The following is a 27,239-nucleotide window of genomic DNA, read 5'->3' as shown; positions in this document are numbered from 1 at the left end:
CTCCGCCAAAGAAGAAGCCTAGTACTAAGCACCTCAGCAGTCCCAAGAAATACATAAGGAAAGAAAGTGGCAATAATCTTCCAAGTAATCTACCCTCCACCATATAAAAATATATATCTCTTTGGTATTTTCTTAATTTATCGTCAGAACTTTTAGTAGGTTTTTTCCCCCATTATATATAATCAAAGAGAGAAACAAATGATACCTGGAAATGTACATGGTACAGAGCAGCTGAAACACGGTTATTATAATAAATCCACATCAAAAAGTTTTAAATCATAGCACTAGAGGGTGGAAAAATGATAATTAAAACAACACATGTCTTTTTGTAATTTTTTTTTCAACGTTTTATTTATTCTTAAGAGAGAGAGAAACAGAGCATGAATGAATGAGGGGCAGAATGAGAGAGAAACACAGAATCCAAAGCAGGCTCCAGGCTCCGAGCTGTCAGCACAGAGCCCGATGTGGGGCTTGAACTCACAAGCCATGGGATCATGACCTGAACCAAAGTCAGACACAACTGACTGAGCCACCCAGGCGCCCCAAAACAACACATGTTTTAAGAATTCTAATAAATGCCACTACATAAATATCTGAATATCGGCAGATAAAATACTTATGCCTACAAAATCTGACCAAATTAAAAATATAAATTAACCCCTAAATTTCAAAATAACTTCAGAAGAATCAGTAAAAGAAATTATGGGAGATATTCAGAGATACTCATTTAAAACACTTACCACCTTATCATCTCCAGGTGCTTCTGTGTTTGATATGATTAAGTTCTGCTGTGCTAAATCTTCAGGAAAACGTTTTCTTTTTTTGGCACCAAAAACTCCACATACCAAAGTTAGCAATACAGCTGCATTTAAAAAAAAAAAAAAAAAAAAAAAAGTTTAACATACATAGAATAAAATACTCATCTTTTATTTTTTATTACCTCAAGTGCACAGGAGGAAAACCACTAACCACGGTCCCATGAATTACCTTGGCCTTTCTAAATTAATAGGCCATGATTTAGCTTGGATTTTAAAAATGTGAATTAATTATATGTGTATATATATATATATATATATTTTTTTTTAAGTTTATTTCTTTTGAGAGACACAGAGACAGCACAAGTGGGGAAGGGGTAGAGAGAGGGAGAGAGACAGAGAAGAGAGAGAGAATCCCAAGCAGGCCCCATTGCAGGGCTCAAACTCATGAAACCGTGATATTGTGACCTGAGCCTAAACTAAGAGTCAGACACATAACTGACTGGGCCATCCAGCAGCCCCATTAATTATATGTATATTTTGATAATAGTTCTTTTAAGGGTTCGAATTCTATCTATCATGCATGTTAAAGTATTCACAATCGTGGATTAAACAGTAAATTTTCAAAAAATTCAATGACATTAATTTAAGACAGAGACTTTAAGAGATTTACTCATTCCCAAAAAAACGGTTTGCCTGTATGAAAAGCGTGACAAAGAAACTTTTTTTCTAGAATATCTTGTCTCCAAGTATCTTAATTAAAACTACTCTGTATTTTGTCTATTCAAAATTTTCATTCTATGTCATACCTGTGGGAGGTTGAAATATGTGTCAATAAGATTAGCAGTAATAATAATAACGGTTAATAATCACAGTTCCTTACAATGTTCCACAGGCTCCTCCACCAAGGATGGCCAAACTGCAACCCCAAACCCCTTCCCATGAATTTTTTGGATGACTACATGTTTTTGAATGGCCCATGAACTATGGTTTTTACATTTTTAAATGTTTTTTTAAAACATTTTAAAATGAATAGTAAGTAGTTCATTACATGTGAAAATTATATGAAAGTCAAAGTTTAGCATCCATTAATAAAGTTCTTTTGGAACGCAGGCATGCCCATCACTTAAATATTTTCTATGGCTGCTTTCCTACTAGCAGGGTGGATTTCCCTGGTTATACGTGAAACCACATGGCCTGCAAAATGTAAAATATATACTATCCAGCCCTTTACAGAAAAAGGGTACCAATCTCTGCCTATTCTATGTGGCCACTTGTTAAACTTTCTGGTTCCGTGTCCTACCCCACTCTCTTGATCCACTCCACTCCAGCCACACCAGTGCCCCTGTCATGCCTTGACTTCTCCAGCCACCCTCTCACCTCAGGGCCTTTGTGCTGACCTCTGACTGAAAAACTCTTCCCCCAAGTACTGTACTTAGCTGACTCTTTGACCTTTCACAAAAATCATTGAAGATAACCTTGTCAGGCCTGCCAAACCATCCACTGAAAACCGGAGTCACTAGCCCTAATCCTCCCCCAACACCACACACACACACACACACACACACACACACGCTCCACAGCACTACAGCTCCTAATTATTTTGCTCTATTTTTTCCTCCACAGCATTTCACTTATTTATTAGTTTACTGTCACAAGGCACACTGTTTGCATTTGGTTTTGTCTGTTTTGTTCACTGATGACTCCCAAGCACCTGGACAATTTCTGGAATATAGTAGGTGTTCAATGTATATTTATTTTGTTGAGTTGTTGAAAAATAATGAGCATTGTACTGTTTGAAGCTTTTCACATGAGTTACCCAATTAATGCTCAGTGCTGCCCCATAAAGGAGGCTACAAATACCCCCTTTCACAGATGAGGAAACTGAAGCACAGTTAAGTAACTCGCCTCCAGTCTCATGGCTTGCAAATGATAGAGCTTGGTTACGAACTCAATGGTTTGGTGCCTGGGTCTTGCTCTTAACCACTAGTCCTATCACAGAACAAAGGAACAACAGCTAATCTAGGCTGGAAGAGTGGATGGAAATAAAAAAAAAGAGGATAAAATATGGTACCATTGGGAATGACACAACTGACAAGCAAGAGGTTAAAAAAAATCCAAAACTGGCAAGATACACCCAAGAAGAGATATTGCTGTGATCCGAGTAAGTGCCCTAAGTCCGTGGCTGAATGATGACAAGAGATCACAGTGGCTTATAGTGGACTTTCATATGGCAGTAGTTTTAGAGTGTTGATTTTGCCCTAAAAGGGGTAGTACTAGGACCAAGAAATGGAAACTATACATTGCCAGATTTGGAAAAAATCTAAGGAACTTTAAGCAGCCCTGTCCAAATATGAAATTTTGTATCACAAAAAGGATCTTGTTCCTTCTTCCCGAAAATATTCCATCAGAAATCTGATAATAACACGAAAGCAATTTGTAATGAGGACTCACCCCGGCTGGACAGTTGGACAAGATTACTTTTCAAGGACCTTTTCCTGCACTCAGACATTTGTGAGATACAGATAGATATAGATAGATAGATAGATAGATAGATAGATATAGAGATTCTTTTTAGTTTCTTTTTTAATGTTTATTTTTGAAACAGAGAGACAGAGCACCAGCGGGGGAGGGGCAGAGAGAGAGGGAAACACAGAATCGGAAGCAGGCTCCAGGCTCTGAGCTGTCAGCACAGAGCTTGATGTAGGGCTAGAACTCAGGGACTGCAAGATCATGACCGGAGCCGAAATCAGACGCTCAACCGACTAAGCCACCCAGGGCCCCTTTTTGTGATATATTTTAACTTTAAGTAGGCAAAAGGACTTACAAAATAGTAATGCTATGCCCAGCAGTATGGCCAGGATCGCCCATTTTCCGAGTATTACTCCTGCGCTCCTTCGGGTCGGCAGACATTGACTTGGATGAGTACAATCACACAGATTAACTCTCACAGTTTTTGTTGCAGATTGACCTTCTCTATCTTTTACAGTAATAGGAACACTATATTCCTGAAATTCAGCATTTTTCTGATATGAAAGACGGGCAGCTGTATCTGAAAGAAAATGAAAGAATTATATTTTTAATGGACATTTATTTCTAGCATTTGTTTCATCACACTTGTTTCTAAACATGTTATTCTCAAGGAACCACCTGCCACATGAAAATGAATAAAAATGGACAACTACCTTCTATTATTCTATCTTCTATTCTATTCCTAGTGCTACCTTTATCAGCACTAATATTACCATGTATGTGTTGCCCATCGTAACTTTCTAGAGGAGAGGCTTAGAGAAATAACTTGGCATTGGAGTGACCCAGTAGCATTTCTGCAGCATTTAATATTACTTATCTATATCCTTATTTACAAACCAATGATGCTACATTGGCTCTTGACACACACTTCAACCTTTTTTCTATAGTACCAGTTTATGGTACTTATAAAGAACTAACACTTGTTACACACAAAGCATGTCCGAAGTCAACATTCTCTTATCCATTTATTTTCTGGTATCTGTCCATTATCTTTATGTACAAGGTAACTTTTCAAAGTACAATAGACCCTTTGTTATTATGCCTTCCCTCTAGAAGTAATCTCAATACCACAAAGCTAGTTAATGCCACCCAGGCTGGGTGTAAGGCTTACATAAAAACAGATGTATCTGTATCCTAACAATATGTTCTTATCAACTATGATATTTCCCCAATAGTCTTGATACCTACTGTAATGACTTTATTATCAACTGATCAAAAGCTCCATGCATTATTAATGCCAATCACAACCTTCTGAGTTTTGCAGTAAGTGAAATGAAGAAGTAGCACCATGCACATCCTGGAAGTCATCTGTAATGTCTAAGCCTTTCTTAAACGCACTGTTACAGCTGTTAAGAACTTGAAAGATTTCTGCCTGCATCTCAAATGTAGGGCTCCCCAGAGGAGTGTGAATTACTGCTAAGGTTTAGATGGAACCCTCCCATCTCCTATTGTGGCTAAGGTAAAATCCTCCAAATTCCTCTCCTCCCTCAAGACCACAAGCTGTACCATAGTCACCTCTGCTGTCCTTGTCACTCAACTCTGCCCTCTTCAAACTGTCCTGTCACCAATGTCACCTTGTTAAGACAAATCTGGGCACAGCATTCCTTACTGGCACACTCTCAGTGCATTCCTGCTGTCACTGACTGTACAAAAGTCAGTCTCCTCAGCCTACTACATAAGGTGCTTCATCACCAGATTCCATCGCCACTCCACCGCCCCCCCCCGCCCCACACTCTCTGGGCATTCCTGCTAAAACCTAAACTCTAACACTGGTTTATTTATCCCCTTAGCATTTCCCTTCTTTATGCATATTTATTAACCAATTATTTTTAAACAAACACTTAATTAAGCAGTTAGTATCTACTAAGCACTGGGCTAGGTGCTGGCGAAACACAAATGAATCACAATTATCCTGAGAAACTCGTGTATTGGAAAAGAAAGGTAAACAGGTGATAACACAACACAAAAGAAGCTATAATAAAGGTACAAAAGGTCATGGTGCTACTCCTTCTACTTCAAGAAAGACTTCGTAGATGTGAGCATCTGAATTGCTGTCATGTCTGTCTTGTTAATTTCTACGTGTATCACCAGGGTCAGAACGGTGCATAGTAGATGGTAGGGGCTCCATAAGAACCTCATGAATTAATACCAAGCTATGAAATGGGAAGGGTAGTATTCTAGGAAGAAAGGATAGCATACACAAAAATCCAATTGTATGGAAGAGAATGGATAGTAAGAAAACAGCAGTGAATGGTGGCTGAAATATAGAACTACACTCCCCCAGAAATCACTATCACAGGATGCTGTCCTGACGGCTCCCATCCAACATCTCTGTCCACAGCTCACCATGCTTCTTTCCAGAACACCACAGAGTGCTTGCCTCCTATACGCACATTCTCATTTCCAGAGTTTGCTTACACTAAAATTTAAACTCCCCATCTCTGTTCTCTCTTCACCTCCCTGGAGTCACTTTAAAACCACACCGGAAACAATTCGTCTTAATGATAAGTTGCCCAATATTTTCAGCAAAGCTTTTTTGTCTTTGTTGTAAATGTAAATTTTGCCTTCATAAAAAATGACAATTTCTTTCATTTTATATACAATATAAAGACCCCATCATAATATTTGTAAATTGTCGAATTAGGCTTCTAAAATATGTCAATGAGAATATTTTAGCAAACAAGCAAATTCACCCTCAGTTACTTTAGAGCATATAAATCGTTACTGTTTATTAAATACCATTAACTTTGGTGAGGGTCCACATTCTGTTCATTTCTGGAGAAGTGTCTGCCAAGCTGAAATAAAATGGAGGGCCATGGATAGGTTCATCGGGATCGACAGCTGAAATGTCAGTATACCTCATCTTTGGTTTGCAAATTGTTACATAACTTTGAAGTATTTCTGGTGGGTTATCATTCATATCTTCAATGTTAACTGCAAGTGTCCCAGTACATGATCTACCATCTAGGAAGAAAGGTAAAAGATTTAGTGTAGTTTTATGCGTTAACATTTTCTTAATAAAATAAATTAACTACCTTCTATATATGATATATGTTTCCTCAAATAAGCTGATATTAGAAAAAATGGTAAATAAGAATGTAGAAGAATAAACGAAACCTGTAGATCATCTAAAATGAGTACTGCCATTGATAATATCAGTTACAACTGCCAATAAACTTTTTGCCAGGATCACTACCAAACAAGAAAAATCAGTGTGTGAACTCTGTATTCGCAGGGGTCCCCTCTGGTACAGATGTTAATGAGCACTAGAAAGGCTACAAAAAGTTATTCTAATCTTGGTACACATTTAATCCACTTAGCAAGATTTTGAAAATATATGATGCTTGGGTTCCCCAAATATTCTGATTCATTTCATCTAAGTCAATGCTACAAAATGATTTTTTTTAATTTTTTAAATGTTTACTTATTTTTGAGAGACAGACAGAACGTGAGCATGGGAGGGACAGAGAGAGCGGGAGACACAGAATCTGAAGCAGGTTTCAGGCTCTGAGCTGTCAGCACAGAGCCCCATGCAGGGCTTGAACTCACGGTGAGATCATGACCTGGGCCGACGTGGGATACTTAACTGACTGAGCCACCCAGGTGCCCCTACAAAATGATTTTTTAAGTGCCCCAAGTTATTGTAATATGAAGCCAGGGTTAAGAAACTCTGAGTTGTTTTAAGCAACGGAATTCAAGCAAAGGGTCACTGTGACCTAATAATCAGCTAAGTTACTCAAAGATTCGATTTAAAATGGCATGAAAAGATCTAGAAGATTCTGGTGAGATCGTCTCATCCGATCCAAGACTTAAGTTTCCTCTTTGCCCTCCAACAAAGAGATCTATAAGCATGTGAGGTCCCACCATGCTGGGGATATAAAGATAAATAAATGGCTTCTTGTTGCTATGAAGGTTCACCTCGTTAAATGATTAAGAGAAATAGGAACCGTCTTCAAAGTAATTTCTGACAATTCAAAAATACCTATCACAACAATTCTGCACAATAATAATTGCAGCTTATTGTCCAATTCCTCCTAAGATACCATATTAAATAAAATTAACATTTTTTTTTTTTACCTTGGTCTATTGCCAGGACTGTTATATTATATAAGTCATTTCTGGGAGTCATGGCCTCCCGGTCCAGGATTTTGGAAGTTGTGATTGACCCTGAAATCTCATCAATGGTGATCCATCCTTTAGGATCATGCAATTTTTTGTACCTATTAATTTAAAATAAAAAGTCTTCAGCAATATAAAACATATTAAAATAAATTACTGTCTCAGTTATTACAAATACATTATCAGTATGTGGTTACAGACTTCTTCATACCTTATGCCGCTGGCACTTCTAGTTTCAGGGTCATATGCCTTATAACCATTGACCTTTGACCCCACTGCTGAGTGTTCTTGAATCCGTACATACTGGGCTGCAGGGCTACATTCGGGTCCTTCATCCTGATCCCTCACGTGAACTGTGACCAAGGCTCTGTTCATGGTTGTTCTGAGTGCAAAATCTCGAGTAAATGGAGCTTCATTGCTTACTCCAATTTCCAGGGTCACTTGGTGGTTTTCTTCATAATTCAGCGGCTTTTCAAAAAAGCACATGCATATCAGCATCAGTGTAAAATACCTTCGGAATTTCAAATAACAAGTGAGCATCTGCAAAAACGAACAGTGGTGCATAAATTCTATGCTCCCATTCAATCAATATGGACTTTTACCCGTTGCTAAAGAGAGAGGTGATTCTTCACTAAGCCTTTAGCAAGAGTGGTCCAAAAGTTTCTACAGATGGTTTTATGGAGTTGTGGAAAAACAATTCCAGTTATACTCTCATAGTTCATTCTTACTAAGGAAGATTATTCTGAACCTGGAGACAATGCAGAGAGATGACAGTGTTTTTATGACCCTGCTTTAAAGCGCTAACAGACCAGCCGAAGGGGCATCTAACTCCAGGAGAATGCAATTTTGTTTGACTCACTACTTCCTATTGACTATGTCCATTTCCTTAACCACCACACTATAATCCCTCTGCTACACTATGCTGCTTAATTGGTTCACCAGCCTCTAAAAACATTTAAGTGAATCCTTTGATTATAATTGATTTTTAGACAGCGAATCAAGCAAACCCATAATAACATTATTTTACATTGTACTGCAAATTTGAAGTATTTTTTTTTTATTTGATTCTCTTTCTGCTTATCAAAACCATCACTGGCTGACCATTGAACAAAATAAAAAATGAGGAGTAACATTTTTATTTTAAACCTTTCCCCATACCTAGCTATTATCAAGCTGAGATACTAATATCATAAGTCCGCTAAGAAGTCAAGAAAATTTCTGAATCTTAGAATCCACAAAATATGGGTGAAACTTTTTAAAAATCTTTTATGAACAGTCTAGAAAACAGAGAGGCAAGAAGGGAAAAAGAATTAATATGTTTATCTATTGCTAATGAACACTCTCACAAATTACATGTGTTGATATATGATCATGCAGAGAATGAAAGCATTCATTGGAGATGAGGCATGGATAGAAAGTCAGGAAACAGCTGCTGCTCCGGGGGAGGTGCAGTGATTTGATCAGGGCCACTTACTAAAGCCTTAGAATTTCTTTATGCAATTGCTCGAGATTTGCACTGCATATTGGTTTAGAGGCTTAAAACTCTACAAGATTGGAAATCTAGTAGGATGAAATCAGCGATTAATGAAAAACCAGGAATTCTCTTCCACCACACGGTAGCTTTAATGTTTCATCATTTATTTTATATTTTTAATATTTATTTCTTTCGGGGAGAGTGCAAGCGGAGGAAGGGCCGAGAGAAGAGGACAGAGGATCCAAAGTGGGCTCTGCACTGACAGGCTAGCAGCTGTGAGCCCAACGTGGGGCTCGAACTCACAAACCGTGAGATCATGACCTGCGGTAAATAAAGTTGGACACTCAACCGACTGAGCCACCCAGGCACCTGTTTCATCAACTAAAAAAATGTTCAAAAATATCTTATATCTGCACTGAGATGCTAGTATCTCGCTAGAAAATGAAGTGCTGTTTTATGGCGGACTCTCTATGTTGAGAATGACCAAGTAGAGTATCTTCTTCATCAAGCCCATGTGCAACTGCTGCTGCTCAAATAGAAAGGAAATGCTGAGATGGAAAGATTACCCAGGACTGAGCTGAAGACTGCATCAGCTCAGGGTCTACAGTTCCAGAAAAGTTCTCCGACATGGACAATTATAACACAAGACCCAAGAACATGTAAGGCTTCTAAAAATAGAATAATAATATCCTACAGTTCACCAAGTGTTTTCACTTTCATTATTATAATTGAATAGCTACTAGGGAGGCAGAGAGAAGTATTATTTATATTCTATAGATAATACAGAGGCTAATTTCCAAGATCACATAGCTATGCAAAGCATTTGAACATGGTGCTTAAGAGCATGTACTTGGAATCAAAGAGACCTTCACTCAAATCCTGTCCTACTGCATCCTAGCTGTGTCACTTTGGGTAAATTTCTTAATCTCTCTGACACTAAGTTTCGTCCTCTGCACAACTGTTGTAAGAATAACATTTAACATTGTAAGCCTACAGCAAGTGCTTTACACTATAGGTTTTAGTAATCTCTCCGGCTGTCACACAGCCAGTCGAAAGAAAAAGGTGATGTATTTTTTGTTAACATCCAATATGATGCATAATAGGAGACACCAACTAACAAGACAATGTTTGGAAGCTTTGTTCAGATAAAGAAGTATACTTGAGCAATCTTTGGCTTGAACTACTGATTATTTCATTCTTTTTTGGTATAGAGGAATGAATAAAGTTCATTCCTATCCATTATTAAGTACATAGCCTATGTGAAAGAAAGATGGATTTCAAAATGCCTTGGTTATACAGTGTTTGGTTTTAAAATAGAAGATACCTCATCAATGTTACAAAGTACTTAAATATATAACTTAAGTACACGAACACAAATCTTTAGCAAGGTAAAAGATAAGGTACGTTTACATTTTTTAAATATTTGTTTACTTATTTTGAGACAGAGAGAAAGCAAGTGGTGGAGGGGCAGAGAGAGAGGGAGAGAGAGAATCCCAAGCAGACTCCACGCTATCAATGCAGAGCCTGATGCAGGGCTCAATCTCACAGACCAAAAAATCATGACCTGAGCTGATATCAAGAGTCAGACACTTAACCGACTGAGCCACACAGGCTCCCCAAGGATACAATAACTTTAAAGACCAGTGCAGTTACCAAAGGATCTCTGTAATGAATTCAGATTTTCTAAGGGGTTGCGTAAAATATAGAAAGGAAGATATACCATAGAGAATGCAAATTTTATTGCCCAAAATGTTAGAGAATATTATGAATGGCTTAAAGAAAGAAGGAAGGTAAAACTACCAAAGGAGCTAATAATGACAGAGGAAGGAGATAATTTAAAGAGTAAACTCAGATAGGGCGCCTGGGTGGCTCAGTCGGTTGAGCATCCGGCTTCGGCTCGGGTCATGATCTCACAATTTGTGGGTTCAAGCCCCACATCAGACTCTGTACTGATGGCTCAGAGCCTGGAGCCTGCTTCAAATTCTGTGTCTCCCTCTCTCTCTGCTCCTACCCTGCTCATGCTCTGTCTCTCTCTCTCCTTCAAAAATAAATTAAAAAAACATTAAAAAAAAAAAGAGTAAACTCATAGAAGTAGAAATTTATTGAAGATACAAAAAGAGAAGACCTCCTTGTGCAACTGAAGTCATGATTTTATCAAGCCATGTAACCCAAGTATGGGAAAGAGGAGAGCTAAGGGGAACATGACCCCAAGGGTACCACGCAGGAAGAATAGCACAGTAGCTCTGACGAAGGGTTCTGCATCAGGAATGTCTCAGTTTGCATCCTGGATCTGTCACCTTCTATCTCTATGAATGGGGGCAAGTGACTTTACTTCTTTTGACTCAGCCTCTTCATCTGAAAATGGGAAGAATGATAGGAACAACCACTGGGTTGTTATGAAAGTTAAAAATAAATCTTTGGAATCCTGTATATTTTTGGAGGTTTTTTTTTCCTTTACAATTTCAAAACATGGGGAAAGCAGCAAAATAAATTAATTTTATAAAGCATACCTAATATTGATTTAAACAGAAACTGTGCAAATTAAGAAAACTATATTTTTTATTGTAAAATGGGGATAATAATAGTATCGTATCCTAAAGGGGATATGACAACTAGTTTAGTTGTTTATGTTTAGTATCATTCCCTTGGCATGAAAGGTGATCAGTACTTGGTAACTACTTTTAAAATTCTAAAAGAATTTCCTAGATATAAAAACTAGGATAGGGTGACTGGGTGGCTCAGTTGGTTAAGTGTCCGACTTCAGCTCAGGTCATGATCTCACAGTCTGTGAGTTCGAGCCCCATATCGGGCTCTGGGCTCACAGCTCAGAGCCTGGAGCCTGCTTCAGATTCTGTGTCTTCCTCTCTTTCTGCCCCTCCCCTGCTCATGCTCTGTCTCTCTCTCTCTCAAAAATAAATAAAAGCATTTAAAAAATTTAAAAAAATAACTAGGATATAATTATCAGTGCAACTATCTTATATTTAAAGATAACGGGATTAAATGCATATAAATTTTATTGCGGAGGGAGGGGTGTGTGGATTTTTCTATATTCTTCATATGTCCAATTAACTTAAAATGAACCAGTGAAAAAAAGTAAAGTATCACCATGTAATTGCTCTCTCTCCTAAAGAATCCTGGGATGGTACCCAGAAGCTGTTCACCAGAAATAAAATATTTCACCAGATGTTTATTAGTCACATGGAGTAAGAGATATTCTAGAATATAGTCTATTATTTCTGAAAATATGTGCAAACATTTTTCTTAACGTCTCTGTGATAAACATTCCTTGAGGAGGAAAAATCCACTCTGAATATGAAAAAAATCAAATGTGCCAACATACTATGATTTTTTTTTAAGTTTACTAAAATTCATTTTGTATTGGTCAAAAAACTCATAATAAAAATTTAATTCCTAGCATTACTTAAATTTGGCCTCCCGAACCAAGATAAAATTATTGCGATTTAAAAAATAATAATAACAGGTCTTTAATAATGGCCTTGAATAGAGAGAACTGAGAAGTAGCCAAGCAGTAGTAGCTTGTAACTGAGAAGTAGCCAAGTATCTAACCAAGCAGTAGATACTCTAAAACACTCTAAAAGGTCTGAGCATGGGTCTTTGACCTGAGCTACCGCAGTTGGCATAATCTACCCATCTTGGATCTCAAACTATTCCTTTGACTTATTTCTAGAAAGAAGGAAAGGTGGGGTTGAGGGGTATGCAGAGGAAGGTGTACGGGAGAAAACTTAAACAAAACATCTGTTGCCAATCACATCAATTTTGAGGCAAATGCTTGTCCAGCTTTGGAAACTGATGCATAGCAGCCTTTTTCAAAAGAATTACACACCACAGACCCTCAGCCTACCTGACTTAAGCTGCAGCTCTGGTGAACACCTCTACCATTTATACTGATAGATTCACACCTCAAGTGCACAAAGATTCAGCTCTTCAGATTCAAAGTTTGGTCCAAAGCTAAGCAGCTCTCTCTCAGGCAGGCACAGCCACGCCCAGAAGTGCAGGAGAGCTGAGGTTCCCTGGAAGCAACCTTCAACCAGTGAGGCATGGGTATCAACAATGGGAGTTGATGGACAAATGCCCTGGGTACCACTTTTTGAGGAGATAATTCTGAAGTACATTCTACATGGTTCATTGCATGATTGAACACCAAAGGTGACTAAGTCAATAATGCAGACTTGATTGGCTTTTCGTTCTTTTCTGTCTTAATTTTCCATTTTTACTCTGGCTTTCTAGGATCCACTTCCTAAATAGTTTCCTTCACTGAGGTCCTTGCCTCGTGTTCTGCTTTCTGGAGAGTCCAAAGGAAGACTGACTGAGGTGGGCCAACACAAAGAAAATATGACCAGTACCACCTGCTTATTTCCTTTCCTACTACTATCAATTATAAAACTTCATTTTTCTTAAGTGGCTGCTTTTAGTATTCAATTTGAGTGGATCATATTATAGAAAACTGAAATAGAGGGAGGTTTGATGTTGAGAGTCATCTGGAACAAATATATTTGACTATTCACATCTGGATAGAACTTGCCAAAGTTGATTACATAATCTGTGGAAATTTTTAGTGAGGAAATAACTACAAATAGATACTGTTGTATCAAAGTCTACACCATATTGTTGTTGGCAGGAAAGTTTGCTTTATTCAATGGATGACTCCTTTACCTGCCCATAGGACAATTTTCTTCCTTGTTCGGGGCTACAAATATAAAACCAAGGGTCCTTCCCAAATAGGGCCTTCTCTGCCCTCATAACCTGGACCCTAGAATGAAACAGGGCAACCAAAAACACAATATATAGAATAAAGATATATGCTGTCTGATACAACACTGTATTTCACCCTCAAAATCACCTATAAAGGATCAGATACAACCAGGCATATATTCCAGAAAGAGAGTAAGTGAGAAGACTATGGGCTTCTGAATTATATCATGTAAGGAATAGTTAAAGGAATTAGGAGTATTTATCCTAGAGAAAGTACGTTTCAAATGGACATAGCAAACTTTTCAAAAGAATTATACTTCTGTATAGGATTAGAGCCAGACCATTAAAGACAGAACCTAGACATGGGATAGAAGGACAATAATTCGAGCACAGTAGAAGTAAGGACTTCTGAGAATCAGAGCTCTCCAAAAACAGAATAAGCTGCCAATGGAGATTCTCAGAACTGAGAATGTTCAAGCATAAGCTAGGTGACTAATGACTGGCAACAAAATTATGGAAGAAAGACAGCATTCAATGGGAACAGTTGGACTAAACAGACGAAGCTCTATTCCATCTTGTGGATTCTTTGATCTGAAACTATTTGGTTGATTAAACCAATAGTTGAAGAGAACTTGTTAACTTGCCAAGTTGTCAAGTATCCATTATTACTGTACCTTTACAACGTACAAAACACCTTCATTAGTCTCTTTGTCTGTGCTGATTTTGAAATGTCCATTCTCATTCCCCTTCAAAATGGTAAAATTGGCTCTCCAGTTGGCAGTGTTAATTAAATCCTTATCTTCTATAGATATGCGTAAGATCTCCACATTGTATGCATTTTCCTCTACTGATGCTTCATACTGAAACAGAAAGAACTCATTAAAAACTTACTTTATAAAGAGAAGTTTTACAAAGAAAGTAAAGTATTTCCTCCACTCCAAAAGTATTGGTTCTTATAGTTTTTAGCTAGTGTATTTTAAAGCCATGAATCTTTCAAAGGATTATCTTTGAAATGAAAGAAATTCGTTACAAATGAAGACAAATGTTACAAGAGGATAAAATACTACTATGAATAAATAAAGGAGATTTATATGTCAGCTGTTCAAACTTTAATTTTATTCATAAAATAAACATACATACTTCAAAGCATGACACATATGTTATTAATTTATATTAAATAACAAATAACAATTGACAAGTAGACATAGATTTTGATATTATATACTTACAGTATTTTGTTTGAAAGTGGGTGCATTGTCATTTGAATCTTTAACTGTTATGATGCAAGTTGAGGTACTCATCAATCCAAATAATTGACCATCCATGTCTTGTACTTTCATTATCAGTGAGTACTTATCTACAGTCTGGAAACAAAGCAAATACTTAATTACTTTTGAAAACATTTGCTCCAACTTATAAATGAAACTTCAGTTGTGTAGTCTTCCATTTGTGTGAATCCACGCTTTTATTTGATCCATATTTGCAGACACTTTAAGAATTGGGTAGACAGGGATAAGCTGGAAAGGTAGACAGAGGTTAAATTACAAAGAGCCATACGAAGAATTTAGACATATTTTAATTGGCTAATAGGGAAAAGTTTTATAGGAGTCATAGGGGGAGCACAAAATAAGAACACTGGAGTTTCAGAAAGAATATTCTTCATGTAGATTCAGCATAATTTGAGGTAAACTGAGCTGAAAGTCAAAGAAATCAGTTAGAGGCTCTTAAGTGGCTGAGTCAGTTAAGCATGAGACTCATGGTTTCAGCTCCGGTTATGATCCCACAGTTGGTGAGACTGAGCCGCATCAGGCTGTGTTGACAGTGCAGATCCTGCTAGGGATTCTCTCTCTCTCCCTCTCGCTGTGTCCCTCCCCTGCTCGCTGTCTCTCTCTCTCTCAAAATAAATAAATAAATTTTTAAAAGTTAAAAAAAAAAAGGAAACCAGTTAAAAAGCTCCTGAAATAGTCTAAGATAGGTGATCCACATCTGAGGCAGTGGCAATGAGGACAGAGAGTAAGGGTGACAGGAAAGCTTCTTGGGAGTTAGCATTTAGTAGGATGTGATGGTAGATTCTATATAAAATTTCAGAGAAGGGAGAGTTGAGAATTATGCTCAGGTGTCCTATTTGGATAAAGCAGAGGGGTATCACCAACCAATGTAGCAAATGCAGAAGGACAGCCTGTGCTCTGAGGAAGTGAGCACTAGCAGGGTGAGCAAAAATGGCCAAAAAGAATGAGTTGTGCCTGGCATATACTGAATTTTATGTGCCTATGGGAAATCTAAGGAGAAATGTTCAGAAGACACTTGGATGTGTGGCCCCCTACTTACAGGAGAGTTCATAGCCAGAAATACCACTCTGGGAGCCATTAGTATGTAGATGGTGGCTGAAATTGTAGCAGGCATCAGATTTATCGAAAAGAGGTTAAAGGATAAGAAGAGCTAAGGATAGAAGTAACAGTGGCATGTCAAGCATGGGGGAAGTAAGAAGACTAAGCGATGGACAATAAAAAGAAAAGATCAGAGAAACAGGAAAAGAACCAGAAATCCAAGAGAAGAGAGAGTGTTAGCAAGTGCCAACAATGGACAGGGGCTTTAGGTAACAGGTGGATTTGGCAACTGGGAGGTCACTGTTGACTTTCTGTGAACAGAGTTTTGCAAATGGCGGGGTGGTGATGGATGATGAATTGATTATTTTGTGACACAATCCTGTTAACTTTCTCTTCTCTCTTACTATTCTTTAGCTATTCCTTTTGGTTTTGTTTCATTTTGTTTTTTTACTTTTCTCCATTTTCTGGAAACCAACATTCTCACCCTGAGATGCTCCTCCTTTGGCTCCACTCTCTGATACCCTGCTTCTTCTTCCTCTAAATGCACTGGTTTTGTTTTTATATCTCCCTTATTCATTTCTTTATTTCCTGTGTTGTTCCCCACAACACACTTTGTGGCAGTTCCCCCCAAAATCCTGTTGACTTTAAAAAAAAATTAAGTTTATTTGTATTTATTTTGAGAGGGAGATAGAGAGCAAGCAGGGCAAGGACAGAGAGATAGGGAGATAGAATCCCAAGCAGGCTCCACACTATCAGCACAGAGCCCAACGTGGGGCTTGAACTCACAAACCCGTGAGATCATGACCTGAGCTGAAATCAAAAGTAGGATGTTCAACCCACTGAGCCACCCAGGCGCCCCTCTGTTGACTTTTTTTGATCAGGAAAGCAGACCTGGGTGTGACCACAAATCTGTATCTTACAGGCTGTATGCCCTTAAATTATTTAATTTTTCTAAGCCTCACTGTCAATGCGTAAAAACTGAGGGAAAATGCTTGTTTTCACTTGGTCACTATATCAGCTCTACCTCTTCCACATATACAAAAAACACATTCATCTTGCTCCTTCAAACCTTCCCATTTGTTATTATCATCACGTGCTTTATCACATAAAATGTACTGACCACACCCAAAAATAAAAATAATGACAAATAAAACCTTTGTGCTATTTTTGATTTCTTTCCGTGGCTTCTCATCATCCTTTCCTTTTTCTTTGGCAACCAATTCCACTGATTACTTCTGTACATTATCTGTCCAAGTCATATCGATCCTTCTATTTGTGTTATTCAGGGTGCAGTGGGAACCACTGAGTGTTTTAATAGAGCTATTTTGTACACATGAAATTAATTAATCTGCCTCAGTCAGGAATTCAGGTCTGTGAGTTAAACACAGGCTGACAAAATAGAGCAAGAGTAACAAAAATTAGAAGATTGAGTTCAATGATTTGTTTCTGGTGAGTCAATCAATCTTTCTGACTGTCACGTTTGTCCTCTATAGATTGAATATAACAACCTATCTAGTCAAACGAGGAAATTATAAAGATCGAACATAATTATGCATGAAGAATTTGAACATAAAATGCTATATACCTGATAGTGTGCTAGTACTATGATCCAAATAGTGTTACAGATTTCATAATAAGCCATCAACTAATTCCTTCCTAATAAAAAGTACATATCCACAATAACTGGATAGGAATCCGCATGTGATCTAAACCCATGGAGCGTGCAAAATTAATTGTCCTACATGAGAATTGAAGGCTTTCCTGAGCTGAAACCAATTAGTCACACATAAGAACAGAATAATATTCAACAGCAGCAACTTTCATAAGAAATGTATTTTGTTCCCACTCCTTCTAAACACCAATTGATCTGTATTTCTATTCCAATGGCTTTCCTTACATAAGGAAACAGAAGTCATATTTAAAAAAAAAGCATATAACATGGCTGGAAATTCTTATTGTCTTACACCTAAATAAAAGAAAATAGAAACTCCTAAGTTCACGGGAGAGCAAACTACAGTAAATGGGGTAGGGATCTAAGCCCCTGGTAAAATTATATTCTAAGGAGTGGAAAGCTACCTCTCTGTCCAAATAATGAGCGACTGTGGTGATGACACCTGTGGTCGGATGCACAGAGAAGATCCCCGGGGACTTCGGGGTCTGCTCCAAAATGGTATACTTCAGGCGTGTGTGCATCGTATCCGGTTCATCTTTGTCTGTGGCACAAACCACTCCCACTGTAGTACCTACATGTTTTCAAAAAAAAAAAAAAAGAAAGAAAAGAAAGAAAAGAGTCTTTAATTTGCAGAACTGCAAAACATATTTATGAATATCTACACTTTTCAAATTTTGACAATGGTAGTGGAAATCTAATTTTAAATGGGTTTCTTATGAGACATGTTCCATCTTTCAATAGCACCAATGAAGAGGGCTTCAAATTTATAATATAAACACTATGAGACTCTATATCAAGGCACACTTCTACTTTGCTCACAGTTAAAAAAAATTTGATAAGAAATTACTAAAAACTTATTTAAATGGCAATCAAGAATAATTTCAACACACATTCCCACATACTGCAATAACAAACCGAGCTGGAGAGAGAAATCATGTTTCCTAAGTAAATCAGATTTTTTAATTGAATTTCTGATTAATAGATAAATCAAGACTGACTTGGGGTATAACTGTATAAGTGGTCAACTTGACCTTTCACAGTCTAGTCTCTATTCCAGTATTTTTTCTTTTTTGTGCCAGTCTTTAACGTGTTTCATTATCTTTCACCCGCTTAGCATCCACACCGCACTGCCCTCAGCCCTACTTAATCCTCGGTAAGGGATTTCATACTATTCATCCTTCAGGGAGAATTTAGGTCAATTGTTTCTTCATTTGGAGCTATTAATATTTGTCATCTGTATGGAATGTAAGAGTATTGCTCAGGTAAAGGATTATACATATCAAAGAGTACAAACAGGTGGTATTGTCCAGTGTAAGGTCAGTGTTCCAATGCCCATGGAAATGTAATACATAGATCCACTTTGCCTATAGCCCAGTAAGGGCTGGCCTGAAGAACAAATACATAGACATATACAGTCACACACATATTCACACACACACACACACACACACACACACACGTTTGCTGAAATACAGTATTTGAAGGAAATAAAAACCAATTAATGCCAGAAATATTAGTTTTAAATAGTTTTCACTGTAATGTCTTTAAAATTTGTATATATGTGTGTGTACATGAACAGATACATACACACACACACAGATAAACATTATAGAGAATGTCCAGTTACATATTCATAAATAGTGACAAGACTTTTGCAGTGGATCAATATGAAGACATGAAGTAATTATCTTATTATGAGAAAACAAATGCTATTCATCTATGTTTGCATAGAAAACAAGTTCCTAATCTTTTTAAGGCAGAGTATTTTCTTCCTGAGATTTTACTGACAGGACACAAACACTATGTTAATTCTCTGGATTAAAAACTGTTTTACTTATCACAGAAAATCCTCCGAAAATCTTCAAAACCCCTTTTCATGAGCAGTATACTTAAATATTAGTTGAGCACCCCATGTCCCAAATTCTGTGTGTGAATTAAGGCAAACTCAAAGAACACCCAGCAGTTCAGAGTATCACAGCCCAAACTGGTCTGAACCTTCTCGTGTGGGATGCTTAAAGTACCTTGGGTTCATCTGGGAATCAAAGTACTTGCCCTTGGTTCTCATCTATCACTATCATAAAGAAGAGAATTCTCAAGAAAGACTTTGAAACCAATAATCTCTCTTTGAAAAAAAAGTAAATTGTACCAGAGTCACAGTCACACTGAAGCTGAAAATATTATAGGTCATCTAATGTAATTAACTCCTTTTACAGGTCAGGGAACTCAAAGGGACTTCCACCATTTCCCACAGTGAATTAATAACAGACCCCAAATCAAAAACTAGGTTTTTTAAACTCCAAACCAGCAATTTTTATTTTTTTAATTGTACCATATGAGTAATAAGGAGGCTAACATCTATGACATCAAATTATCCAAGTAAAATATAAAGGGGTATAGCAGATATACAAATATACTGAAGACCTAAGTAACTACTAGAAACTTTAATAGGCAAGTTAGCAAAGTCACCCTTTATGAATGAGTCCACATTCTTTCAACTTTATTGTGAATGGCTACTTTCCATGTTGCAAGTCTCAGAAGACATCAGGGCCAACTAACCTGAACATTTTGGCTTTCCGTGTCTGAGCAAGTGTTTAGAATATGTGATGTAAGCTTCTCTAGAGTTATCCCCATATTCATTCTAAATTGGAAGTAGTAAAGTAGCAGTTTTAAGAAAAGAGGTAATATAAATTAGAGCTTTAAAAAATTGTGTTCTCAGTAGATGTCATTTAACACTTCCGTAAATAAAACCTAATATAAATATTGATATTAATTTTAATTTTATTGTAATTCTATCCTATATGTCCTGTCTTAGAGGAATGATGATAAACCCACAAAATGATCAAGTGTAATAAAGTATATAAATTGAATATGATTCCAAGATTAAATAACTGTTATCCACTTTTATAATTAATTGGTATCATATAGACCACACCAAACTCTTGTAATATCCTATAGATTAAACTCTGTTTGGATGTGATAGGATTAAATGTATTCTGGAAAGTAGATACTGGTTCAATATCATCTCAGGATAATCTGGTCTTGAGTATAAAAAAACCCAATGTCTCAAAAAAATGTGCACAAAGATATTTAGCATAATACATTTTACTTTTAGAAGTTCTCTTACCATAAAGTCCAAAAGGAATAAGGATTGATTTAACTAAATGCAAGTCCTGAACCTCTATACCTCAAAAAGTAAACTGAAAAGCAGCAATACAATGGGAAAATATTTGCAGTGCAACAATAGGTTAATAACCTTAATATGTAAAGAGCATTTCTAGGTAGATTTAAAAAAAGAAACAGTTAAGAGCAAGATAAACACCAAGGAACATAAGAGCAAAGGAAATGCACATACAGTTCCTAAAAGAAAAAAATACAAATGGCAAAAGAAGCCATATGCAAGAAAGTTCAATTTAAAAAAGTTATCTTACCAAGTCTGCTACTTTCTGGAACTTCAAAATTATAAATAGCTTCTGTGAAAATAGGGTGGTTGTCATTTTCATCCTCCACTCTGATGGGCAGTGGAAGAGGCATGTCTGCTGAATACCCATCTGCAGTTGCGGCATAGGCAATCAACTGTAAAACAGGAAAAAACAATATCAATAGTCCATTAATACAAGATTCTAGCAAGAGAGAACACTATGCTTTACCTGCTACCTTCTTTGCAAATCTTTTCGATAACAAACCACTAAAAACTTCTACTCAATTCTTTTTTAAAATCACCCAAGCATCGAATGGAAAACACTTTAAGTACAGTAAAGAGCATCCAATATTTAGTAGAAAGGGCTACACTTTGAATAAAACCCCATAGTACAGCCAAGTCAGAGATAATTCTGTCCATTAGACTCAGATTATAGTCTTATTCTATCCATAATCCATATTCTATCCATAATCAGAAAGTTATACTGGGGACAACAATTAAACTCACTGCAAACAGAAAAATCCCTACTCTACATCATCTAAATAATACCATGATTTTTCCATTTGTAACTAGCAAAGCCCTTTTATTGTTTTACTTCATAAATCACATATTTATAAGAGTTTTTCTGACAAAATGCATTTACCAGTTTCCACATTGCTAAGTAATCGAAGGGCAATGTAATATCAAATAGAATGTATTTCTATTCAACATGTGATTATAACACCGAGTTAAAAATTTTCTAACCAAAAGCAAAGAAATGTCATGTGGTGGACCTCAGTCATATTTGCTTACGAGCATCTCTTCCTTCTTCTAGGAAGAGAATCCCTCTTTCCTATGGAGGAACATTCCCCCCCTGCACCACAGGGATAACCACATGACCTCATACAATTTACCATATTACACTGAAAATTGTCTGAGTTATTCTCCATTGATTGTAAGCTCATCAATATCAGAAGACTGGCTTATTAACCTTGTTTGGATTTGGTCTCCCACTTTTGCTCCCTTATCTAGTTCCCAGACATGGTCAGAGAATCACACAAATGGAAGGAAGGAAAAAAAAGAAAACGAAAAGAAGAAAAAGAAGAAGAAGAAGAAGAGGAAGGAGGAGGAGGAGGAGGAGGAGGAGGAGGAGGAGGAGGAGGAGAGAAGACCCTTCTAATCAACTGTGGCCACGTCCTGGAGAGAGGAAAATGTAGCATGACCAGAGAGAGAAAGCACCTCATAAACAAAACCAACTCTTGGAAATATACTGGAATATACATCCAAATACAACTAAACCTCTTTGCTCATTTTAGGCTTACCTAACAGAAGTTAAGATAAAGAGCAAATCAAATATTCCAAAATACTGCACAACTTATTTCTTTTGACTCTAAGAAGAGAATGAAGGAAGACAGAAAAGAGTCCACAGGGTATCAGAAGAAACACAGTTTAATCATTTAAAATCATGCATATCAATAAAACTCCTACATCAAAAACTTCATATTCTTCACGATCCACAGGTCGGGTACAATACAGATTTCCAGTGTCTCTTTCTATGAAAAACAAATTTAAAGGTTCTTGGTCAACTCCATGCCCACTTATTGAGTAGAAAATGGTATAGTTCTGTGCTGCATCAGATTGAACCTAAGAGGAAAAAAACACAGATGTAAAAATTTTAAATCAAAATCTGTTAAAATGCTATCTTTTTTATGTAGCTTATGCATTTATATCTTTTTATATTAAATACGCTTTGGGAAAATAATAATCACATTTATCATTTCATCGATGCACAAAACAGTAAGAAGCATTTGGTAAAAGATTTTTTAAACTGCTCAATTTAATGAAAATAATGTTCAACATAAAGAGTAACCAAAGAAAATCTAATTAAAAACAATAAACCATAACCTATACAAGGAAGACTCTTCCTGGCAGAGGAAACATGAATAACAAAGGTGAGGGTTGTGTCTGGAGTGTTCAAGGTGTAGCAAAGAGGCCACTGTGACTGCAGCAGGGAAAGCCAGTAGTCAGCAAGAAGTAGGAGATAAGGCCACATCATATCAGGGATTTCAATGCTGTTGACTCTTCCCTACAAACAGGTGGAAAGCCACTGGAAACTTTAGACAAGAGTGATATTGTGTAAGTTATATTTTAAAAAAGATAATACTTGGTGTTTTTTTAGGACTAAATGGGGGTGGGTGGGTAGGTAAGCAAAGAAGCAGGAAGACCACTTGGTTACTGTAAGAATTCATGGGAGTAATGATGGTTTGTTAGACAGCATGTAGCAGTAGAGATGGTGAGAAGTGCTTAGATTCTGCATATAATTTGAAGGTACAGCCAACAGGATTTGTCAATGGGTTGGACGTGTAGCGTGAAGATGACACTATGTCAGAGGGTGCTGACATCCCCTAATATCTATTCTGCCCATGTTCCTTTGTGTTAGAATTTATAGCTGAGTGCAAGATTGCCCAAAAGAAAGACACTTCCCAGGCTCCCTTACAATTAGGTGTGGCCACATGAAAAGATCACGTCAATGAGATCTAACCAAAAATTATATATGCAAGGTCTAGACTGTGCCTAGAAAGTGAAGGAATGGGTCCCCCCATGTGGATACACAATGATGCACTCTCTTGAACCTGCAGAGATGGTCAAACTAAAAAAAAAAAAAAAAATGCCTAGGTCCCTGGTGATTTTTTTATATTAAATATCTCTACCAGATCATACTTTCACATCAAATAAATAAATCTGTCATGCATAAGCCACTTAGTGACATTTTGGTTCCTGAATTATTTGCTACCCCATCATGGAGGAAACAGCATGTCCCTTGGTTGTGGATTCTGCAGTGTAGCTTGGAGACTCATTCCTGAAAGTTCAACCTAAAGTTTGTTTCTTCAGTCCCCGCCACAATTCTATAAATGGCTTATGTGCTGTAATAAATCACTCTCTGTTAACTACTTAGAGAGACGTATGTTCTCTACAACTAAAACCTTACCAAACTGACTCTGATGCCCTAACAACTGAAAGAATGAGGTGTCATTAACTGAGATGGTTGGATGTTTTTAGGAGAAAACACACATTTTTTGTTTTCTGCATATGTTAAGTTTGAAATATCCGTTAAGCTTTCAAGTAGAAATAGCAATTAGGCAGTCTGTCCTAGAAATATGAAGTCTTAAGTCTCCAATAGATAACAGTACTCAAAGCTACAAGACTGGATGAGATTATCAAGGCAGTGAATATAAAGAAACAAGAGACAAGGTTCGTGGGTCGAGCCTGGAGCTCTCCAAAGTTCACAGAAGAGGAAACATGGGAATGAGGAAAAACTAGCAAAACATAGTATGAAAGAGTGGCCAGGGAGGTAAATGGACAACCAGATGAGTGGTGTTCTAGAAGCCAAGTGAATAAAGTATTTGGAGGAAGAGGGAAGGGTCAGCTATGGCAAATGTACACATGTCAAGGAAATGAGGACTGAGAAGTGGTGACAAGATTAGCGATGCAAAGGCTAAAATCAGCTATGATAAGTATAACTTTGGTAATCAGAAATCATGTCTTAATATGCTTCATCAGTGCTTAAAATACAAAATTTGAGGGGTGGCTGGGTGGTTTAATCAGTTAAATGTCTGACTCTTGATTTTGGCTCAGATAATGATCTCATGGTTCGTGGGATTGAGCGCTGCATTGGGCTCTGTGCTGACAGCACAGAGCCTCCCTGGGATTCTCTCTCTCCCTCTGCCCCTCTACCCCTCTTGTGCTCTTTCTCACTCAAAAATAAATAAATATTAAATATATATATATTTTTTTTTGAAAAGGAAAAATAAGGTCTAGCGATGAATAGAATTTTTGAAAAAGTGCGAAAGACACTGGAAAGACAGTTAAAAACATCAACAAATAGGACACAGATCCCACCGCTGGAATGAAACATCAGCCACAATAACAGAAAAAAGCAAGCACCAGGCCACAGCCCTACTTCAGCAACGGCTTTCGTTGTATGTGTTCCATGTAGATCTTTATGAAAAGTAAACTTGACCTGATTAAAAACTTCTCCTTGTTTTTAGGAAAAAGTTGAACTCCCTAACAGGACACACATGGTCCATTATGGTTTAATGTCTACCTGTGTCCTCTGCCTCATCTCCCTGCTCCAGCCCCATCATAAGTAGGAGGACTCCTCCAACGAGCTCGTCTTCTCCACAATTATTTATTTGCACAATGTTTTCATCCTTCAGGTCCACCCTCTGCTGTCTCCTCCTCTAAGTCTTTCCTTGATTTGTACCACATTTCATCTCAGGACTCGGTGCTGACCCCATGAATTCTCAGATCACCCAAACCATCTCTACCAAAGCACCTATCACTCAGTATTGTAACCACCTGCCTACCCTTCTTCCTCACTAGAATAGCCTACAGGAGAGCAAGGGTATGACTAAATTTATTTCTAGTGTCATACTTACAGCAATACCTTCCATGGGACATAGTAGGTGCTCAAGAAGTAGCTGCTAAACGAATGAAAAAACTAATAAAGATCTTTTAGTGGCTGCATTCTCTCTCATATTATTCTTAGTTTTTTAGTGATTTTCTCATTTTACCCACTTTTATTATACTTCATGAAAATCTTCAATCAAATCTGCTTATTTAAATGTCTAAAGAGTTGTGAAGCCTGAACAAAACAGGCTCTGGAATCAAAACCTTCCCAATCAGAAAGAATGTAAAACCTACTTGTTGAAGAAACAAAGGGAAGGGGCCCAGTGAATTCTCTTGCATTGAACAGGGAATAGGGGCCCATCTCCTCTTGGAACGCCTGAGAACGGCTTCTTTAGCATGTCTTTTCCTCAGCACCTGAATTTAGAGAAAGGAAATTAGATAAATAAAAGTACCACAGCCAATGACGACGTTGTTACAAATGAGTAGCCGGTCCCTAAACCTAATGCCTCCCTGGAGGCTCAGTCTCAGGAGTTTTTTAAAGTATTTTTTAAGGCCTTTTTGCATTAGGTGGGTAAGAAAGAATGCATCCACATTTTAAAGGTTTCATAAACTGAAGAATTTCATTTTGTATATCTTTCTAACACTGACCATACTTTCAAGGTTAGGAAAATCATCAGTGCACTCTTAGTTTTCCTTCTTTCCCAAATACACATAGTGAACACATTCTCTTTATAACAATCTATAGATGGCCCTTACCTGTTCTTTCTGCTAAAACCTCACAGTCTCAGAAGAACCAGAGCAAGAAAATGCATGCTCTTCATTGCCTTATCACTCCCATCTGTACTCTCCAATATGGTAGCTCTAGCCATAGGCTGACTACAGCAAGACCTTGGATTGCAAGTAAGTAACTTGTTCCGAGAGGGTTGCAAGACGAGCAAACATTTCTAATAAATTTTAATTTGATAAATGAGCGATGTCTTGCAATACAAGTAGTATGTGACATCGAACGTCACATGATCATAACTGAGCCAATGGTTCTTGAAATTTCCTTTGATATACAAATGCTTCGGATTACAAGCATGTTTCTGGAACGAATTATAGTCACAAACCACGGTTTTACTGTATTTAAATTTAAATTGATTATAATTAAATAAAATGTAAAATTCCATCCTTCAGTGGCACTAGCCACATGCCGAGTGCTCAGTAGCCATTAATATTGGGCTACTAGATCAGGCCATGCCGATTACGGAACATTTCCATCACTGCAAAAAGTTGGATGGGACTTTTTAGTGATTTCTATTTCATTTCATGGTGTTGCAAGGAAGAAATTTATTTCCTGAGAATTAATACATAAATAATTTTATTAAAGATTTATTGATGTGCTAAAGAGTCATTTAAATTAATTTTATCATTAATACACTTAAGACGGATTCACTGTAATCCACTCTAAACCTTTAATCTTTTTTGTGACTGCTTTCACAATGACGTTTCTCATGATGTGGATTCTAGAACTGCCAATACCATGCCACGTATACTTTTATTCATACCTACACACTTCAGGATTTCCATCCTATTTTAACACCAGAATCACTGTGACACTTGAAATCAACCTCTTATTCACGGGGAACCTCTGCGCCTAACGTGAATTTAACACACACCTATTGACTCGGGAATTAGGTATTACTGAGACCATAAGCAGAAAAAGGATCAATTTGTGCCCTCAACAACTACAGACAAATTGTTTACACAAATAAAAAATCCCAAATGCTTATAAAAGAGGGGCAACCAAACTGACAGACAGGGACGCATGAAGGCAATTAGTTGGACTTTAGAAGTAGAA

At 37.3% G+C, this 27,239-nt stretch overlaps 1 protein-coding gene across 2 annotated transcripts in view; it reads right to left on the bottom strand.

Annotated features, from left to right (window-relative positions):
* LOC125914691 (desmocollin-3) overlaps positions 1 to 25,813 on the bottom strand; it is a 32,597-nt gene extending 6,784 nt beyond the window's left edge. For both annotated transcript variants that reach the window (XM_049620245.1, XM_049620246.1), the window contains exons 1-11: positions 25,694 to 25,813; positions 22,478 to 22,633; positions 21,021 to 21,165; positions 17,997 to 18,163; positions 14,823 to 14,957; positions 14,268 to 14,453; positions 7,618 to 7,874; positions 7,365 to 7,507; positions 6,027 to 6,251; positions 3,583 to 3,807; positions 741 to 862 (exon numbers count right to left, since the gene is read on the bottom strand). In XM_049620245.1, coding sequence (XP_049476202.1) covers positions 741 to 862; positions 3,583 to 3,807; positions 6,027 to 6,251; positions 7,365 to 7,507; positions 7,618 to 7,874; positions 14,268 to 14,453; positions 14,823 to 14,957; positions 17,997 to 18,163; positions 21,021 to 21,165; positions 22,478 to 22,633; positions 25,694 to 25,738 — 1,806 coding nt within the window. In that variant the 5' untranslated portion in view covers positions 25,739 to 25,813. The remainder of the gene's footprint in view (positions 1 to 740; positions 863 to 3,582; positions 3,808 to 6,026; positions 6,252 to 7,364; positions 7,508 to 7,617; positions 7,875 to 14,267; positions 14,454 to 14,822; positions 14,958 to 17,996; positions 18,164 to 21,020; positions 21,166 to 22,477; positions 22,634 to 25,693) is intronic.
* Positions 25,814 to 27,239: the final 1,426 nt, after the last annotated feature.

The sequence above is a fragment of the Panthera uncia genome, assembly GCF_023721935.1.
Source record: "Panthera uncia isolate 11264 chromosome D3 unlocalized genomic scaffold, Puncia_PCG_1.0 HiC_scaffold_8, whole genome shotgun sequence".
Classification (NCBI taxonomy): domain Eukaryota; kingdom Metazoa; phylum Chordata; class Mammalia; order Carnivora; family Felidae; genus Panthera; species Panthera uncia.
Note: the sequence above shows the minus strand (reverse complement) of the source record. Positions and strands in the feature narration are given on the sequence as shown.